Source organism: Leucoraja erinacea, chromosome 2, assembly GCF_028641065.1.
Source record: "Leucoraja erinacea ecotype New England chromosome 2, Leri_hhj_1, whole genome shotgun sequence".
In the NCBI taxonomy this organism is placed as follows: domain Eukaryota; kingdom Metazoa; phylum Chordata; class Chondrichthyes; order Rajiformes; family Rajidae; genus Leucoraja; species Leucoraja erinaceus.
In genome coordinates, this window is record NC_073378.1 from 54862582 (window position 1) to 54879900 (window position 17319).

The 17319-nt window shown below is 41.1% G+C and overlaps 1 protein-coding gene across 2 annotated transcripts in view; it reads left to right on the top strand.

Annotated features, from left to right (window-relative positions):
- Nucleotides 1–17319, top strand: part of LOC129710200 (contactin-associated protein-like 2) — a 1639166-nt gene that overhangs the window by 967481 nt on the left and 654366 nt on the right. For both annotated transcript variants that reach the window (XM_055657015.1, XM_055657024.1), the window contains exon 13: nt 4831–5031. In XM_055657015.1, the coding sequence (XP_055512990.1) occupies nt 4831–5031 (201 nt within the window). The remainder of the gene's footprint in view (nt 1–4830; nt 5032–17319) is intronic.

Below are 17319 nucleotides of genomic sequence, written 5' to 3' on the forward strand. Positions count from 1 at the left end.
CTACCTTCGATTTCGACCAGCATCTGCAGTTATTTCTTAAACAGATACTCTATACATATCAAATACTCTATACATATATGTGACATGGGATGAGCAAAGGGGAAGATAACCTGATGGGTCCTGCTGGAGAATTTAGACCAACATGAATTTTGCAAATGTGCATTTCAATATGGCCAGCATTCCTTTGGGAACCTCTTCATGTCTCCTTTGTACCTCAGAATATGCAGAAGCTGCACAACACAGAAACAGGGCCCATTGCTCTTCCCTCCCCCACCCCCCCTCCCCCCCCCCCCCCCCAAGCTCATGCTGACCATCAACCACTGATTATCCCATGTTATTTTTCACATATTACCCCCCCCCCCCCCCAGTCCCAGATACAGTATTACCCCTCACCCACACGTTTGGGGCAATCTACAACTGCCAATGACTCCTCTTACCCATGTCTTTAGGATGTGGGAAGAAACCGGAGCACCCTGATGACACCCACGCAGTCATTGGTAAAACCTGCAAACTCCACACTGACAACACCCAAGGTGGGAATCGAACCGAGTCTCTGGACCTATGAGGCTGCAACCCTACCCACTGTGCCACTGTACCTCCTGTAATGCTCCAGCATTATGCACGTTAACTTGATGAATTCTTGCTCCAATCAAGAGAGATGTCTTTTACCAGCCTATTCCCAGCAGGTTTTATTCGGAGCCTTCCTGTGGTAATGATGTATCCTGCCTTTACCCCTTTTGTTTTGAAACGGCTTTTCACTTCACCCCCTCCTGACTTTTGGAACATTAATCTTTGTTGGTGGTTTGTTGTATCTTGATATGCAAAAGAGGGGACAGCTGAGATTCTTCTGTATACTATTTTCTTCAAACTTGCCAAATGCACAGGACGTGGCGAGACTAAACAAAATGGCCTCTGCCAAGGATCAAAAGTAAGACAAATAAGCCTGCCAAAAGCACTATGATTCCTTTTATTGGAGTAAATCAACTATCAGATATATTGATTCCATTTCATATATTGATATTTGTGACATAAACTATGTCGACTACCACATTTGATATCCACAAACAGCAAAGATGATCAGATCCACACCGAGAGATTCTATGTGTGTTCTGCCAGTTTAATCTTTAATTGTGGTGGATAAAATAACACAAAAAAGCATGAAATTATAATCAATGTGAGATGCATCCAAAACTTTATTTTAACATTTTTATAACAGACAATTGAGAAATTCATTTCCTGATGCTTACTCATACTTAATATACAATGTTGATACATAATATGTAAATATAATTTTGCACAATGCTGCATTGAAATTCACTTTGACATGGCCACCTCTATCTTTCAGTCTGAAGGAGGGTTTCAACCCGAAATGTCACCAATTTATTTTCTGCAGAGATGCTGTCTGACCCTCTGAGTTACTCCAGCATTTTGTGTCTATCTTCGGAATAAACCAGCATCTGTAGTTCCTTCCTACACATAACCATTGTGCTTCTAGTTATCTCCACAAATAAATAAATGTAGAAAAGTGGGCAATACTGTGATACTGCTGCCTCACAGCTCCAGCCACCTGGGCTTGATCTTGACTTTGGTTTCTTTCTGTGTGGAGTTCAACCATTCTCCCTGTAACATAATGGGTTTCTCTCAGTTTCCCTTAGTTTCTTCCCATATCCCAGAGATGTGTGGATTGATCAGTGGGTGCTCAGAGAAACAGACAGGTGTCAACGGGTACACAAGAAAGAATAGATCAAGGGAAATAAGAGGATTGGAATTGATAAGATTACTCTGAGAGCCAGCATAGACCCGATGGGCCCAATGGCTTCCTGCCATGTCATCAGGAAATATGAGGAGACATTCTTGACATTTCAAGTTTTAGATGAATACACCATATTAAAATTAGTACCTTGATTAATATACTCAAGTACTGAGCTACTTGAGGTAAATGAAAGGAAAATTAATTGGGAATGTAGGAAACATTTTTATGTTGATATTTTGGAGTATCAAATCAGACCAAAGATTTTTATTGGGGCTTGCAATTATGAAACAATTTGACATGATAGACAATAGACAATAGGTGCAGGAGTAGGCCATTCGGCCCTTTGAGCCAGCACCGCCATTCAATGTGATCATGGCTGATCATCCCCAATCAGTACCCCATTCCTGCCTTCTCTCCATATCTTTAAGAGCCCTATCTAGCTCTCTCTTGAAAGTATCCAGAGATACTTTCCCGCCACCCCAGGAATTAACCTTGTAAACCTACGCTGCATTCCCTCAATAGCAAGAATGTCCTTCCTCAAATTAGGGGACCAATACTCCAGGTGTAGTCTCACGAGGGCCCTATACAACTGCAGAAGGACCTCTTTGCTCCTTTACTCAACTCCTCTTGTTATAAAGGCTAACATGCCATTTGCTTTCGTCACTGCCTGCTGTACCTGCATGCTTACTTTCATTGACTGATGAACAAGGACCCCCAGATCCCATTGTATTCCCCTTTACCCAACTTGAAACCATTTAGATAGTAATCTGCCTCCCTGTTTTTGCTACCAAAGTGGATAACCTCACATTTATCCACATTAAACTGCATCTGCCATGCATCTGCCCACTCACCCAACCTGTCCAAATCACCCTGCATTCTCCTAGTATCCTCCTCACAGTTCACACTGCCACTCAGCATTGTGTCATCTGCAAATGTGCTAATGTTACTTTGAATCCATTCATCTAAATCATTGATGTATATTGGGGGTGGAAGACTGCAACCTTCACGAGGTCCGCCCTGTTACGACGAATGCAATCAACCCGGCGTGCACAATCAAATAAGATCAAATAGAACAAGTTGTCCTACAACTTTAGGCTTTAGGCTGTGCACGCCATATGCAAGAAGAAGAAGATTGATGTATATTGTAAATAGCTGCGGTCCCAGCACCGAGTCTTGCGGTACCCCACTAGTTGTACCAGCTCTTGACTTGCTAAAGGAAAGTAGCGCTGCAGTCCATTCCGCATGTTAATTCCTGTAAAATGAAAGACCATTCATCTGTTTCTTTTTGCATCTTTAATCTGCTGCAAGCTGAATGTTGACCACCGACGGTTAATATATTATCAAAAAGCAATAGGTTGTTGTGACCCAAATGTTGAGTTAATCTGCTAAAGAAAATAGTATGAATTAATATGGATCACTATAGCTGTTCCTATACTGCACACAACTTCTCCTTATAGGAAGAAGCTGCTAACTGGCACACGTTGACTGAGTTATCTCTCCACTTACATTAAATTAGGAATGGACAGATTAATTCGTCTTTCACGGAATATGCTCATGGCTCACAATTCAGAATGTACATGAAATTTAGATCCATGCGATTGGTGAATAAAAGCGTCCAACGCTGATGGCCATGTTTGCATCATTCCTGACAATAAAATGTAATGTATTAGAAAGCTCGTTGTATTCTCAGCGAGCTCTGATTAGTTTCAAGCAAAGGTCTATATTTTTAGACACTGCATTGAGATTTGCCTTCAAAATAGCTATCAACATTTGGAGTGATAGCAAGTAAGTATTTTAGAATTAGAATTTGGCAAGTTATTATTGACAGCTCATAATATTATGTTGAATTCTACATTGTTTCCCTTGTTAAAACAAATTACATTGCACATGTTTGCTTTTTAAAGCAAATAGTAGGGGCATTATAAGCGTGAAAGATGTTTCTTTGGGAGAGAAGATTTAAAAGCTTGGCTTTATTAATCTCACAATGAACATATAGTGTATATAAAATATGAGATATAGTGTATATAAGATTATGAGGCATAGATAGGGGAGACAGTCAGAACCTTTTACCGAGGAATGAAATGTCTGACACTAGGGTTGTAAGGTGAGAGAAGGAAAGTTTTATGGAGATGTGCAGGGTAAATTCTTTACACGGAGAGTAGTAGGGGCCTGGAACGTATTGCCAGATGTTCTGGACACAGAAACAATAGTGGCATTTAAAAGGCTTGAAAGTGAAAGGAATGAAGGGATATGGAACATGTACTGCAGATGAGATGAGTTTAACTTGACATCATGTTCGGTAGAAACATTATGGGCTGAAGGGCCCATTCCTGTTCTGTTCTGTTCTGTTCTATGTTCTGTTGTAAATAGAAGTAGAATAAACCATTTGGTCCCTCATGCCTACGTCATCATTCAGTGGTCACTTTCCTGTATTAACTCCATATCCTAGTTTCTTTAATATCTAAAATTCTTTCAATTTCTGTTTTGAATATATCCATGGACTGAGCTTTTAAACATCTACTTACAAATAATGCATAAAATGTTTTCTAAAACAAATTCATGGTGGTGAATATATATGGTGCTTCCGTCTGCTATAATTCAGAGGAAGAGCTGCTATTTGCTGGAACACAGATGCTGATTAATTTTTCCCACATCTTCATACATCCTCTGCCAAAGTTTGCATGGCACAAGGCAAAATCCCCAACGAATAATCTTATCCCCTGTTCCTTACAATTGGGGCACGATTGATGTCTCCACGCAAGCAGAATTGTATGGTACTTGCAATAGTCTATAAAAAGTTGATGATTTTGATTCATAAAAGGACACAAAATACTGGAGCAGCTCAGCAGATTGGGCAGCATCTCTGGAGAACATTACGGGCTAAGACCCTTCTTCAGACTCTCAGGGCTTCAAGACTTTCTTCAGGTTTTGACCCAAAATGTCACCTATCCATGTTCTCTCGAGATGCTACCTGACCTGATGAGTTACTCCAGCACTTTGTTTCCTTTTATGTGTTAACCAGTGACCGCAGTTCCTTGTTTCTACATGATGGTATGACTCGTCTTTGTGTTTTACAGAGGATAAGGTCTGGACGACATTGTACCATGACTTAACACAGCAGAGAACAATTTCGGGATCTACGTCAACAAAATCCGTGATTGTAAAACTGAACTACAGCACCTCACTGAATCACATCACCGCAGTTACCAAAAGTGCTGAGTATTGCGAGCAATACGTGTCGTACTCCTGTAGGATGTCACGATTGTTGAACACTCCAGGTAGGACCATTTGTTTAATCACGTACAGTCGTAGACACGTAAAAAATATTGTAAAACGGTGGCTGTATGATTTGTTATGGCCCATTGGTCTGATGGTGGCGAGCTGTTGCAGTCTGAGCTTTTGGTATGATGGCACATTGTGTTCAGATTGATTTTGACAATAACTTCTATCTTGAAGATTTACAAAGATCTGGTTGAGGTGGGATCATTCATTTTACCTCCAAGCATTTAAATATTTGGTAATAATGGACTAAATCTGCTGCTTTCTTGAATCTGCATTTCAAACTTAATACACAAAACTGCATTGATTTTACATGAAATTAAGTTTATTGAAGTAATTCTCTTCTGTTCTCAAACAAACTTTGCAGTAGTCGCTTAAGTTGTGGTGGATGAAGCTAATCAAAGTGATTTTTACCCTTGACTTTATTGCAACGTAAGCACAAGCTGTTGCAAGTTCTCTGTTGTGAATCGAATGTAGAAAACAAGTATGATAAACCAAGGTCACACAAATAAGTATGTTGCAAATATTGCTGGTGCTCCAAGCGGGCTGATCTGTTGTCTGTTGCTGATTTTCTGGATATATTACAGTGATGCGTGTGCTCATCATATGGTAGAGAATGCGATAGGAGAAATGTGATACTATATCATCATTGTGTGTCATTTAGTTTGATAGAAAACAATCTCTTTTGCAATTAGAATTTGTTATTGAATCACATATTGACAGCGATGTTCACGACTTAAGATGTAAATAAAAAGATGCTTAGCAGTTTAAAAACACTTCCACATGGCTCTTGCATCGTGATCTTTGGATATAAGATGTTGGGCATTGAGATATATTGAACATATGTTTTAACCTTTAGAGAGAATGAAGGTGGTGAGAAACACCATTTTTGAATCCTTTTAATTTGAATGAAGTTTTCATGAAGCAGTGCTCTAGTTGGATAACCGTAAATCAGACTGTTCGATCATGTTCATGTGGAAGAGGCCTTGTCAAAATGCCAGAACTGATTAAAAAAAATTGCTGTTACTTTTTTTCTTTTGGAGTACTGGTGTCATTGTCAGTTCATGGTAGATTTTGACTGCCGCGTGACCTTCAGCTTGAAGCACTAATTTGTATTATTTCAGTGAAATTTTCATGAAGTTGTTACCAGTGATCAAAATTTATGTTTAAGTTCCTAAATTTGTGGTTAATTTAGTTTTATATATCGTTGATCCTATGATCGATATGGGGTTATTAGCCAACAATGTGCAAACAAAACTCTAAACCAAGATTTTGTATAACTTAATCTTTATTAGAATTCGAGTTAGAAACATAGAAATTAGGTGCAGGAGTAGGCCATTCGGCCCTTCGAGCCTGCACCGTTACTTAAGTTACTTAAGCTTGCATGCAAGCCAATGATTTCCAAAAACTTTTTATTTGCTTTGCTATTCCAGCTTATCATTTCTTACATTAAATTTTGTGGGTCATGACTTGGACTCGCATATTACCCATGTGAGTAAGCGATATTCATTCTGCTGGAAGAGGTTTAGTCATTTCTGAGCTTCAAACTCATGGCCATCCTTCATGCGATGGTTGTCCCTGAGCTGTCATCGTCAATGTTTTGGGCTGCCCTTTCTTTATACTATTTTCCCCCTCCATCTTCTAAAGGAAGCATTTGTTCTAAGCCAAGGCTCTCGCGCCAATTAAGTCACTCGTCCAAGAGCCGAATAAGCAAAACACTTCATTTCTTGACAGGCTAGAGTTCTTAATTGTGTGGTCTGTTTCTATCTTCCTACTCATTGTATACTCCCTTTGCAAAAATGGTTGTTTCCAGGCACCTTCTCTTCTCAAGGACACACTGCATAGCCTTAAAGTTATCTTCAGTTGTTCTGTCACCAGATGCAAATCACATGACCCGTTTTTGTGGCATAAGCATTTCACTCTGTCTCGCTCTAGCTAGCACTGACCTCCCAATATACCGTCTGTCAGTATACTTGACATCAGGTCTCTGGTTATAATGTTGTTTACCTGATTTCCTGCAGGAAGGGGGGAGGGGGAGGGGGAGGGGGAGGGGGAGGGGTAGGGGGAGGGGGGGGGGGGGAGGGGGAGGGGGGGGAGGGGGGGGGGGGGGGGGTGGGGGAGGGGGAGGGAGGAACTAAAGTGCTGCTTCCTGAAGTTATCGGGCATTATTACCTCAATGATTTATTTATTTATTTTTCTGGGTGTGAAATATTTATTACTTAGATTTTAATTCCCCTGCACAAAGTATCTTGCTAACACTTTTGCCTATTTGAACTTCAAGAAGAATTCAAAAAAAGTCTTTCAACATGATCATTAAGAAATCTTTGGATGATTTCCAGTAGGACTCGGCTGTTTGTGTTTGCCAAATTAAAGCTATTGTAATTAATTATTTTCATCTGTTGCTTGTAATCAAGTAATCTAGTTCACAACAGCATCTCATTTCCCACAAGCTTTTGCTTCAGCTTGATGTTTTTCACGGGAAGAGGAGTGGCCGTCTTTTAGAGTCAATAGCTGAAATTTCATAAACAATTAATAATAATGTATTTATGTAAGGGAATGGAATTGTAATGATGCTGCAAAAATGTCAGAAGAGATCAATCACATAGAGGAATGCACGGTGCATTGACATTGTAGCTCAATTACTGGACTAAAAGCTGCTGGTTCATTTATCCAAAGAGATTAGATGAATTCCCAACAATTGGGCAATTAAATTCAAATAATTAATTAACTTTGAAATTAGAAAAATTAATCAACTAAATATTACAGGTCCACCACCGATTTCCAGAGATTTTGCCGCATTATCCATTTCAGGAGTCTCGGAAGTTTCACCTTGGAAAGTTCTCTGTGGGAACGGATCCGTCGGCTCCGACCGGGTGGGAGTTCCAGGGCCCTGGGTACAGGGGACAAATGTGACCCGCCAATTGGACAAAAAAGTCTCTTTGAGGTTGAGATTGGTCACCTCACTCGGCCTAAACGCCCCTTTTTTGTTGGGGGGGACATCCAGTCGCGGGGGGGGGGATTTTCAAGTGAGCTCTCATAATTTTGTCCAGATTAAAGGAGGTGCCAGACCACCAGTTGCCAGAAAATCGGTGGTGAACTTGTCATAAATAAATTAATTCTCAGTAACAATGACCCACAAAATTATGATTTCATGTAAAAACCCATCTGGTTTGCAAACATCCTCCAGGGAAGGTCTTACTGCTTTCCTTGCCACGCCTCACCAATAGGGCAGCACAGTGGTGCAGCGGTAGAGTTGCTGCCTTACAGTGCTTGCAATGCCGGAAACCTGGGTTTGATCCCGACTACGGTGCTGTTTGTATGAAGTCTGTACATTCTCCCCGTGACCTGCATGGGTTTTCTCCGAGATTTTCGGTTTCCTCACACACTCAAAAGAAGTACAGGTATGTAGGTAAACTGGCTTGGTAAATGTAAAAATTGTCCCTAGTGTGTGTAGGATAGTGTTAATAACACCAATATCGGTGGTCGCCGCGGACCCGATGTGCCGCAGGGCCTGTTTCCGCGCGGTGCCTCTAAACTAAACTAAAGGTAATCTAGATCGACAAATGTTAACTGGCTCCTCATTTCAGGTACAATTAGGGATGGACAATGAAATGCCATAATTGCCAGAGATTTCAATAACCCAGAATGAACTAATTTAAAACAAATGTGTCATGCCAGTTTTGGTTCTAGAAAGCAGCTTTTTAGTGTTTTGTAGCAAATCTCTTTGTAGAAAATGACAATGAGAGAGAGTGTTAAACAACTATGGGTCAAAATACCATGAAATCTCACCTCGTACCATGTGTAGCGAGAGATAATAAAATGTCTGAGTTGGAGTTTAAGCTGATTTAAAATCCACTAGAGAAATATGGAAAGACTATTGAGATAAGTAAACAGCAAGCAAGGACATCTGCGCATTAGGAAATATCAACACTGTGCATATTGATGAAGGCAACAAAGTAAGGATGTAGAATTAGTACAAGTAGTAAAATGTCCTTTGGAAAATATGTAGTGATAATATTTTGTTCAGTTGCATATACAATAATAGATGTTTAGAAATTGCAGTTGCTTGACATGAATACATAATTATCTCCTTTTGCATGTTGTTATTTGACCTGGAGCATCCCATTTTTGAACTGAAGTTTTCTTTCAATATATTAAATGAAAATAGAAAGTTTGAGAATGCTCGGCATGTTAGGTAGCATCTATGGAGAAATAGTTAATCTCTCAGTTCAATGACCTCTCGCCAGAATTGGAAAAGTAAGAGGACAAGCATTTTGCAGAAGGGGAGGGTGGTGAACAAAGGGAATATCTGAGACCAGGTGACGCAATTACCTTCTCTTCCCGAAGAGAAGGTAAAGAATGCATGTTAATCCTAGCTGATTGACTGGATACACTGTGAAAGCCGAATGAGGACCATAGAGGGAAAATGAAATCATGCTGGAATTGTGAGTGGCTGTATGCAGCATTGCTGGAAATCTGAAAATTATTAGGTGATTGTGTAGGAAGGAACTGCAGGTGCAGGTTTACACTGCAGACAGACACAAAAAGCTGGAGTAACTCAATGGGTCGAGACTTCAGACTGGCAATCAGGGTAAAGGAAAATGAGAAATATAGACGGTGAGATAGAGAGTTATAGAACAAATGAATGAAAGATAATGATGATGTTGCATATATTCAGCATACCAGACAGTGTCTGTGCAGTGGGAACATCTAGGTTACTGTTACAGGTAGATGATGTTACATTTGAACTGGATAGTTCTTACACATGCTATCTTACACAAATTGGAATTGATAATTATGTGAAATTGTTGATTTAAATATTGAGTCCTGGGAAATTTAATGAATGAGAAAAAAATGCTGTTCCTCAGCTTGCTTTGGGCTTGATTGGAACAATATTGGAGGCCAAATGCAGAGAGGTCAGAATGGGAGTACAATGGGGAATTAAAATGCCAGATAAAAATCAGACAAATGACAAAATATGAGTTCTAATATATTTGATTTCATCATCTCTTGCTCAATCCAGAGCTAAAGTAATTGAACCCTATAGAATCTTATATTGAACATGGAAACAGACCTTTCAGCCCAATTCAGCCCTGCTGACCAAGATGTTCCATCCCAGCTAGCCCCATTTGCCTGCATCCCTCTAAACAGTTTCTATCTATATACCTGTCCAAATGACTTTTAAGTACTAAATGGGAAAAGTTATAAATTATTCCCCTCTAACCTTAGTTCTTGATTTCCCCCACTCTAGGGAAAAGTCTCTGTGCATTCAACCTCTCAATTCCCCTCATGATCATAAGCACCTCTATAAGATCACCCCTCAGTCTCTTTTGCACCAAGGAATGAAGTCCGAGCCTAACCCAACCTTTCCGTAGAGCTCAGGCTCTCTAGTCCTAACAACATCCTTGTAAATCTTCTCTGCATTTTTATAGCTTAATGGCATCTCTCCTGCATCAGGGTGACCAATACTGAAGACAATAATAGCATGGCCTCATCAATGTCTAATACATCTATCATATAACGTGTCGGAAGGAACTGCAGATGCTGGTTTACACTGAAGATAGACACAAAACGTTGGAGTAACTTAGCGGGTCAAACAGCATCTCTGGAGAAATTGAATAGGTGATGTCCCAACTTCTATACACTGTCCCTGCCTGATAAGGCCAGCTTGCCAAAAAGCCTTCTTCACTAGCCTGCTACCTGTGACACCACTTTCTGGGAACCTTGTACTATTAGATCTCTCTGCTCTACAAAATCAGATAAGAAATTACAGGAGCCCTGGTGAGATGTGTAAATCATCATTGGACTCGACTTTGGAAAGACGGGTTGCTTCGGGATGATATGGTTTTGTGTGTGGGAGATCACGTGTTACGAATTTGAATACGTTCACGTTATAGAAGTAGAATTAGTCCATTTCGCCCATTGAGTCCACTCTGCCATTCAATCATGATTGATCTCTGCCTCCTAATCCCATTTTCCTGCCTTCTCCACATTACCCTTGACACCCTTTCTAAATAAGAATTTGTCTATCTCTGCCATCTCTGCCATAAATATCCACTGACTTTGCCTCCTCAGCCCTCTGTGGCAATGAGTTCCACAGATTTTTGAAGAAGTAACCAAGAAGGTCCTGTCCTGATTTGACTCCCCAAAATGCAACACCTCACATTAAATTCCAGTTGCCATTCCTCATCCAACTTGCCCAACTGATCAAGATCCCGTGACAATTCTTGAGAAGCAGCTTCAATGACTTTGATAAAGCCTGTTTTGATATTATCTGCAAATGTACAACTCATACCTTGCACATTCTCATCCAAATTGTTGATGTAGATGACAAACAGTAATGGGCATAGCACCATCCCTGAGCCACACCACTAGTCATGAACCTCCAGTTCAAAAAACAACCTTCCATTAACACCCACATTTTCCTACTGTTTAGCTAATTCTGTATCCAGCTCTCTTCCAGATTTCATGCAATCTAACGTTGCAGAGCAGTCTACCATGCAGAGCCTTTTCAAAGGCCTTACTATGTCTACAGTACTGCCCTCATCGATCTCTTGGCAACTTCTTTACCACAGATTTAAAACTTATTGGTCTGTAATTCCCAGGTTTTTCCTTGAAGGCATTCTTAAATAGAGGAACAACACTAGCACCCTTCAGTGTTCTGAAATGAGTGTTGGTGACATTGTTTAAATGCTTTGTATATATTTATCATTTCATCATGTACATACTTACATTAAGCTGGAAAGGGTGCAGAGAAAATTTACGAGGATATTGCCAGGATTCAAGGCCCTGAGCTATAGGGAGAGGTTGAGCAGGCTAGGACTTTATTCCTTTAAGCGCAAGAGAATATGGGGTGACCTTATAGAGGTGTATAAGATCATGAGGGGAATAGATAGGGTGAAGGAACAGAGTATTTTACCCAGAGTAAGGGAATCAAGAACCAGAGGACATGGGTTTAAGGTGAGAGGGAAAAGATTTAATAAGAGCCTCAGGGGCAACTTTTACACATAAAGGGTGGTGGGTGTATGCAACAAGCTGCCAGAGAAGGTAATTGAGGCAGGAACTACAACAACATCAAAAAGGCATTTGGACAGGTACATGTATAGGAACTGTTTAAAAGTTTACAGTGTATGGACCAATCACAGGTGGGACTAGCGTGGATGGGACGCCTTGGTCAGGGGCAAGTAGTTTTGCCTAAACACCTGTTTTAATGCTGTATGAGGCTATGGCATTATGACTTCGTCAAAGTACTTTTAAGTATGGGTGGAATAAAAATAAATTCTGCCACAATTTATCTCTAAGTTGTAAATTTCTTCCTCAAACTCCGCCAATTCTTGGTATGACAACTTTTTTGCATTATTTGGTTTATTTGTGTTTTTAAAAATGCTAAATATTGAGGCCCATTGTTCATTTTCTAATCTGATTCTGAGAAAGTCATTTCACTAAACAAATAGTGAAATAAATATTTTTCTGTCATATTGTTTGCAGAATTTGAGGTCCAGAATCCGATACTATTTCGAATGCCCCCAGAGGAGATGTTACCAAATCTTTGAGGGGTAACAGTGGGAAATTACTGCCAAGGCTTAGTGAAGATGATGTTATTTTTGACAAGGGTGAAAACTGGCAGCATTAACAACCATCTGTCCAAGGCCTGTTATGTTCATGCGTTTGTAAGAGGCAGCTGGTGTTAAAAGCTTTGCGGATAGTTGGTTGAGAGAATGTAAGTAGAGAACAGGATGCTGAAGTACACTGCCTTACCAAATGGGTTTTCAGTGTAAAGATAGACACAAACTGCTAGAGTAACCCAGCGGGTCAGGTAGCACCTCTGGACAGAATGGATAGGTAACATTTTAGGTCAGGACTCTTCTTCAGATTGAAGAAAGATCCTGACCCGAAGCATCACCTGTCCGTTTCGTCCAGAGATGCTGCTTGACCTGCTGTGTTACTCCACCATTGGGCATATATCATTGGTATAAACCAGCATCTGTAGTACTTTGTTATTAAATTGGGTCTTTCAGTGTAGTCCTGTTTGTGAGAAGTTGCCTGTGCAGAGCACCTGACCAAACTTCAAAAGTAAGTATGCATTTGAAAGAATAATAACAAACTTTGCTTGCTTATTTTTTCCAAAGTCAATTGAAAAGTCAATATGTAGGTTATTTTCCTCCAGATGAAGTAAAGGTCCTGAGAACCTAGACTGGAGGTGATTATAGAATATGTGTTATCCATCCTTTCAAACCATTTGTTTTAATTCAGAATTTTGCAATGGCAGCCAAAAAAATAATATCTGAAGTTTGCAATCAGATTTAATTGTGGAGCAAAGAATCACTTGCACTCTGCTCTCAGATCAAGCAGAAGGGTATTATTTTTTATGAATCTTCCACCGCAGGAGTGAGAGGGCCCTGTTCATCTGACGAGCCTTGAACCTCACATCTCTCCTTGAGTGGTATTCTTAGATATGTTTGGAGAGAAAGTGCAGCACCTAATTTGAGGAAGGACATTCTTGCTATTGAGGGAGTGCAGCATAGGTTCACGAGGTTAATTCCCGGCATGGCGGGACTGTCATATGATGTAAGAATGGAGCGATGGGCTTGTATTCACTGGAATTTATGAGAGGGGATCTTATAGAAACATAGAAACATAGAAAATAGGTGCACGAGGAGGCCATTCGGCCCTTCGAGCCAGCACCGCCATTCATTGTGATCATGGCGGATCATCCCCAATCAATAACCCGTGCCTGCCTTCTCCCCATATCTCTTGATTCCACTAGCCCCTAGAGCTCTATTAAACTCTTTCTTAAATCCATCCAGTGACTTGGCCTCCACTAGCCTCTGTGGCAGGGAATTTCACAAATTCACAACTCTGGGTGAAAAAGCTTTTTCTCACCTCCGTCTTAAATGGCTTCCCCTTTATTCTAATGGCCCTGTCTCACGGTGCGAGTCCACCCACAAATGATCCCGAGTGAAAGAAAAAATCAAACTCATGGTTGTCTACGAGATTCCAAGTTTATGTTCACGAGTTTAAAAGAGTTCCCACGTGTATGTCTAAGTTTGCCGTTTACTTCTCATCTCTGCGATGTACCAAGTTCCTCTCCCGAGTTACTCTTGAGCCAACAACGACTACCGACGTGTGGAAAAATCATCACATGGTAAAAATGATGTCATGCAGTTTTTTTTTACACTATAAAAAGACCCGGCCTGAAGAATGATCTCGACCCGAAACATCAACTATTTCTTTTCTCCAGAGATGCTGCCTGACCAGCTGAGTTAGTCCATCATTTTGTGTCTATCTTTGGTTTAAACTAGTATCTGCAATTCCTTCCTTCAAACTTTTAGAGCAGTTTGTTTCAAGAAACAATCCTTCCAAAATTGCATTCAAAAGTCCATTTGAACTGCATTTGTTCCAGGCCATATCTCAGTCCTGCCATCCTGCGAATTAGCCTGGTGAACTTACGTTGCACTCCCTCAATAGCAAAAATGTCCTACCTTAAATTAGGAGACCAAATTTGCACACAATACTCCAGGTACGGTCTCACCAGACCCCTGTACAAGTGCAGTAGGACCTAAACTCAAATCCTCTCGCAATGAAAGCCAACACGCCATTAGCTTTCTTCACTGCCTGCTGTACCTGCATGCATACTTTCAGTGACTGATGTACAAGCACACCCATGTCTCTTGCACCTCCCATTTTCCTAATCTGACACCATTTAGATAATAATCTGTCTTCTTGTTCTTACCATCAAAGTGGCCAACCTCATATTTATCCACATTATACTGCATCTCCTATGCATCTGCCCACTCACCCAACCTATCCAAGTCACCCTGCAGCCTCATAGCATCCTCCTCGCATCTCACACTGCCATCCAGCTTTGTGTCATCCGCAAACTTGGAGATGTTAAATTTTAAAATCTATCCGCCCTTGGATAGGACTGGTTTGGAGGGATATGGACCAAACGCAGGCAGGTGGGACTAGTGTAGCTGCGACATGTTGACCAGTGTGGGCAAGTTGGGCCAAAGGGTCTGTTTCCACACTGTATTACTCTGACTCTATGACTTCCCACCTCACTCAACCTCTACCATCCTGCATTGGACCCTGAAAGAGAACATGGGATTTGTGTTCTCCCGATGGTTTGGTATCTCTCTGTGATAATGGGACTACTTGTGAGGCAGACATGCTCCGTCGTCTTACTGGATGTAATATTAGTCAGCCTTGAGAGGGCTTATGCTTTGCACGACCCACTGTTCCTGGCAGCTAATCCGGTGCTCGCACAATTTAGGTTATTCTTCTGCTGTTCATCTGGTTGCTTTGGAAATAACCCTGTCTGCAGCTTCTTTATCTTTCTTTGTCGTTAGAGAAGCACAGTGTTTCAGGCCTCCAAAACTGGCATGGATATGCAAGGTCTACTGTTGAGTACATTGTTGTTCATCTTGTACAAACAATTCCTGTTAATTCATTCCCCACCTCTGCAAAATAAAAAAAAAACAGCAGGTTTATATTGCTGTCATTAACCTTTAATGTGGGCAGGTGCTGTAGACCTGCAAGGGAAGGTAGACGCTCCCGCCCCGACGAGTCTTGGGCAGATGGGGCTCATCAGCCTGGGAAGGCAGTCCATCTAGGAAAGGGAAAACTCTGATTTAAAACCTCCACTGCCTTGCGGCTATATCCAGTCATGGAAAAGGCTCCAGGAGTAAACTTCAAGAAATCCGGAGTCGGAGTCAGAGCCCCTAAGGCAATTTGTCATTGTCTACAACCTCTCTCTGGCAGCTCCTGCAACGGCGCTGGTGCCGAACTGTAACGGCCCTGCTGTTCCTTTGGATCGATCAGCGACGTGGAGAGGGGGGACATGCTGCAGGGGCCACAGCCTGTCCTCCATATGACATCGCCAAGGCTTGCATCCGACCAGGATGCATCAGCCATGGTCAGTCATGACCGAGAGGGGCCTTCAACTAACCCTCATTGTTTCAATTTTCCTTCTTCAAGTTGAAACCCAGAGATGAAACAAGTGCTTTAACCAACTGTGAAACAGAACCACAATATCCCAGAGTGACCTTTTCTTTAATAGAAAATTTAATTTAGAAAGGTTTTACAAACTTGGGTTGTTTTCTCTGGAATGCTATAGAAAATGATGAGTGGCGTCAACAGGTTCAACAGTCAGAACTAATTACCAAGGGTGGAAATGCCAAAGTATAGAAGGCAGAGATTTAAGGTGAGAGGGGTAACATTTAAAATTTAGGGGGACAAGTTTTATTTACACAGGTGTTGAGTGCCTTGAACAAACTACCAGGGGTGGTGGTGGAGTCAAATACAAAGTGGCATTTGAGGATTTTAGATAGGCACGTGGATATGCTGGGATTGGAGGAATGTGGATCTGTTGTAGGCAGATAAGATTAGTTTATCTTGGCATTATATTTGGCACAGATGTTCTAGGTTGAGCGCCTGTTCCTGTGCTGTACTGATCTATGGTCACATAGAAAACTGCTCACTTTATTGTCTTTTTTGAGACGTAAAGATTGTGGACTTGGTATATTGAATCATACTTAAGAATGCCAGCTTCTATTAAGGTGGCATGTCTATTTTCTTTATTACCAAACTATTATAAAAATATCTCCTCTTCTAAAAGCAAACTGCCTGCTACTAAATTTGGTCAACATTTGTATTCTGGAGACAATCATTCACTGTGGACTAGTTATTTCTTTACTTGCACAAGACTACACACAATAATACTATTCCCACCAGAGCTCCTTTTACCCAAGAAGAACTACTATGATTGCTGTTCTTCACAAAACCAACACATATCTCTCTGTCTGGATAGTACATCCACTAACTCTTGCTTATCAATCGAGTGCTTGTCTCAGCTCACCAAACACGTTCTCTTTGAGGGTCAGCATTCATGAGTTACAGTCATACACACAGTAGATGCTGGAATTTGGAGCAAAAGGATAAACTGCTGGAGGAACTTGGCAGGTTGTGCAGGATCTGTGGGGGTGGCACTGTGGCGCAGCGGTCGATTTGCTGCCTTGTAGTTGAGACCCGGGTTTGATCCTAACGACGGGTGCTGTTTGTACGGAGTTTGTACATTCTCCTTGTGACTGCATTGGTTACCTTGGTTTCCTCCCACACTCTAAAGACATACAGGTTTGTAGGCTAATTGACGTGACAAAATTGTGTTGTGCCATAGGGTGTGTATGGTTAGTGCTAGTGTATGGGGTAACTCTAAAGTCGGCACAGGTTTGTAGGCTAATTGACGTGACAAAATTGTAAATTGTGCCTGGTGTGTATAAGATAGTGCT